Below are 3,963 nucleotides of genomic sequence, written 5' to 3' on the forward strand. Positions count from 1 at the left end.
GCTTATTCAGATTCTCTCCTAAAGGGGAGAAATACCTGGTTATTTATGTCATTGTTTATACTTTTCAAATGCAAGCTGAATACATGATGAGAGTCAATATAGGAAAAGATGTAGCCTGACTGTAGCTGTCCTGACAAATAATAGTTAAGAGGAGAGCTGAGGCCCTGTGATGTGGTTAAGTCAAAACTAAAACTGCTAGGCAACAAGCTCAGACTCTCTGGGTTAGAAAGCAAGAAAATGAGGTTCCCAATTTAGTTGGTTACTTGATTTTTAACTTGTAGTGTTTTGTAGGAGAAATGATGGTGCAACCTCATTCATTTGTTTTTCCAATAAACATTAACTGAGCACTTTCTATGTGCCAGAAAATGTGATAAAATGTTTATTTTCTTGGGACCACTAGCTTATAAGTTCCCTTTCAGGTATGGGCAATTCCTTGCTTTCAGAAATAATATGCTAAAAGCATCTTTAAAAAGGTATATGAAAGTCCAATCACCAGTTCCCATGTTAAAAGAGTGATTCCAGTCCCAAAGAGCTAAAAAAATTTATGAAATCCCTAGTTAAATATCTACTTTATTCAGAGTATTTGACAATATATTTCTGGCATTTTGCTCATGTTTTTCCATCATCCTTTTCTTTCTTAATTTAGGTCCACTGAGCTTTCAGTGAAGCTACAGATTTGCTGTTCTCTCAACAGCCTTCTGCCAATTATAGTCCACATATGAGGCCTGTTCTCATGAGGACTATCATTAGCAATTTTATTTTTTCCTTTTTCCAACCTAAAGAAAGGTAAATGAAATTTAAAATTCAAACAATAATGTAAACACTACTATTTGGACAAGATAACAATTCTTAAAGACCAAACTTGCTTGGCAAGCAGTGGCACCTCATAACACCTCAAAATGTTCTTTTTCCAGCTGCCATATAAATGTCCAAATTCAGCATATGAACGATTTTTCCATGTTTGATGTATAAAAATGTAGGTTTTAAGAATGTCAAATCTCTGAAAGTCAGGGACTGCTTGTATATGTAATTGTTTAGAAGAAATTGATGCTCCTTAATTAAGTAGGTTTTAGATTTAATGCTGGGGAAAGTATTTACAGAAATCATTTGGTTCTTTTGGCCACCCCCAGTTGTTTTTCCTCTGGCCAAGTAATAACTAATATATCTTCTAGTATAAGTTCTGGGACAAGACGAATCTGTAAAATGACATTAGTACATGGTGAGTTTCAAATGAGAAACGTTAATATAAATTGTACAGATAAATGGTTGTAGAAAAAAAGACAAATAAGTTTGGATGACTATTTTAATAAAGAAAGTCATGTGTGTGTATATGCACATTTGATGTATTTATTCTGTTAATTATATGTTTCTAAATTATAGACTTGTACTTGCTTCTCTTTACACACCCAGGTGTCAGCTGAAAAATTTCTCAAAAAATTCTCAGCCAAAAAGTTGAGAATTATGTTTTATTCAGTCCTTACTGAGGACTGTAACCCAGGATACAGCCTCTCAGATAGCTCTGAGGAACTGTTCCAAAGAGGTAAGGGAGGAACCAGGATATATAGGAGTTTTTGCAGGAAAAAAAAAAAATGTAGTCAAACATCAAATGATTACTGCTAATCACAAAAACAGACATCTCAACTTAATGATTTTACTACTTTTCTACATATAGGAAAATGCAAGAGTGTGAGCTTATTGAAATCATTCCTTTGATATGCATTTTAACTATCTAGGATCAATATCCTGTCTGTCTCCATTCTGAATCCTCTCAAGGTGCACACCTGCATTGGCTGATAGCTATGGCCTCAACATTCTTTGTTTACTGAAATGGCAGGCTTTACTCCCGAGCAATACCTGCAATTGAGGTTTCCTCCCCAGGAGATAACAACATGTCAGCATGGCTCAAGCGTTTGTGAACAGCAAAATCCAGCCTGGGAAGGTGGTTGTGCTCATCAAGCCCACCTGCCCCTACTGCAGAAGGGCCCAGGAGCTCCTCAGCCAATTGCCCTTCAAACAAGGGCTTTTGGAATTTGTCGATATCACAGCCCACGATGACACCAACGAGATTCAAGATTATTTACAACAGCTCACAGGAGCCAGAATGGTACCTCGGGTCTTCATCGGTAAAGAGTGCATAGGTGGATGCAGTGATCTAGTAAATATGCATGAGAAAGGGGAGCTGTTGACACGGCTAAAGCAAATTGGAGCTCTGCAATAATTATAGAGCAGACTCCAGGCTGATATCCCCCTTGAGAGCTGGATGGCGATGCAGATAATGACAGCACTTCCTGGTGGATGGACCTGGGGCTACGTTTACCCAGCTACAGCAACTGTTTACTTAAAATTTTGAAATATGTTAATGCAAATAAAGTGGAGGGCAAAAACAGCTTTTTTTCCTTTTGACTCAGTATTAAAAGTGGACCAACTTGCCCAAAACAACAGGTCTGAGAAGTTCGATGGATGTCTCAGGTTTCTTGTGGATTGGCCCTTTGGGTTCCAAAAGACCAAGACAAGATATGCTTAGGATTCACTCACTGACCCAAAAGATGTTCCTTTTCTTTGGCACGTGTTCCTTCCTATGTGTTCTCCACATGCTGGGGCTCCTCTACTTCAACACCAGAGTTTCTCAACCAAGTATATCCCAGACCCCCTGGGTTGAATCTATAGTTGGTTTTCTGCTACTGTCTAAAGATTATTTTGTTGAGTTTCACTTTATAGAATTTGTCTTAAGAAATCAATAGATATTTTGAATATGCTTTTTCAGAGGATGTCTCCCTAGCCACCATCCCCACCCCACCTCCTACCCCCTCCTACTTTGAGAATCACTGCTGTGAACCAGTGTTCTGAAGCATGACAACTCATAGATCTCATAGGAAATATTCACCAATTCTGTGAAGGGTCTGAGCACCCAGTCTGAGAGACGCCACTGAAAAGTTAAGCACGGTTGGTCTTCATTTTGTGCCACAGGGATCAGAGGTGTAAATGCAGATGCTACCATCACGTGGCAACACTCTGTTATGTAAGACGGTTGTCCAGGGAATCCTGAACAAGTGTGTATTAATTTGTTTAGATTATAAACAAAAGTAAAACATAAAATTTTAAATGTTACATAGAAAACTTGTATCCACCACTTCCAAGAATATATCTGTGAAAGTAGCCAAATTTGGGAAACACTGTTCTAAATGATTTTCTCTCTCTCCTTTTTTTCCCCCTCACTCTATGAAAACTTAAGAATTCCTTATTGTGAAGGTTGTTCTAGAATTGCAAGATTAAGTTAATTTCCTTCTGTAGTCTCTAGTATGAATGGTTAATTTCTTCTCTAATAAAGTACCCATGGATCAAAAAAAAAGAAAAGAAATAGCAGACAACGTTCTTTGTTCACACAGGGAAGTAAAAGTAATAGTGAATAAATGAAATAGTCTTGGAAAGTGTAGGGATTACCAAGAATGGAAAGGACTGATCAGGTCTGTTGGTCATACATCACAAGGAGTTGAAGAAAAAAAAAGGGGCATTCAAGAAAATCAGGCCAATGACAAAATAGACTTCAGCCATGTGTTCTAAGGTGACTAATAAAATAAATATACTATAAACAAGGGCTGGGTCAGCTCACTCAATCCTTAATATCCTATGAAACTTAAAGAATCTAAATGGCACAAAAATTGATGTCACACATATATTTTTAATAAAATCAACATATCATAATGATGAAACAAAGGAGGTAGCAGGTTGCAAACAACGAAAACCTATGTAAAAGGCATAAACTTGAAAAAAAAGTATAATTGACCTAACAGTGAATGACATTACAAAAAGAAGCTCCATTTGAAGATCAATGGCTCAATTTTGAATCCCCTTGGGAGAAGCAAGGCAGATCCAGGTCCCAACCAAGAATCCAAAACCTGACTGTTTAGCGAAGGTATCCTTTATTCTTGTAAGTCAATAAGGTAATTTCAACTCTGGAATTAT

At 37.3% G+C, this 3,963-nt stretch overlaps 1 protein-coding gene across 1 annotated transcript; it reads left to right on the forward strand.

The window, feature by feature from the left end:
- The first annotated feature begins 622 nt into the window (after positions 1-622).
- On the forward strand, positions 623-3,358 carry LOC309647942 (glutaredoxin-1). The gene has a single exon (XM_082435854.1). It carries the CDS (start codon positions 1,898-1,900, stop codon positions 2,216-2,218), a length of 321 nt encoding a protein of 106 aa, XP_082291980.1. The 5' UTR covers positions 623-1,897; the 3' UTR covers positions 2,219-3,358.
- The last annotated feature ends 605 nt before the right edge of the window (positions 3,359-3,963 follow it).

The sequence above is a fragment of the Balaenoptera physalus genome (assembly GCF_965194825.1).
Source record: "Balaenoptera physalus genome assembly, chromosome: 18".
Taxonomy (NCBI): Eukaryota; Metazoa; Chordata; class Mammalia; order Artiodactyla; family Balaenopteridae; genus Balaenoptera; species Balaenoptera physalus.

What these genes read in the sequence shown, in the direction of transcription:
- LOC309647942 (XM_082435854.1), top strand. Translation starts at nt 1,898, where the DNA reads ATGGCTCAAGCGTTTGTGAACAGCAAAATCCAGCCTGGGAAGGTGGTT.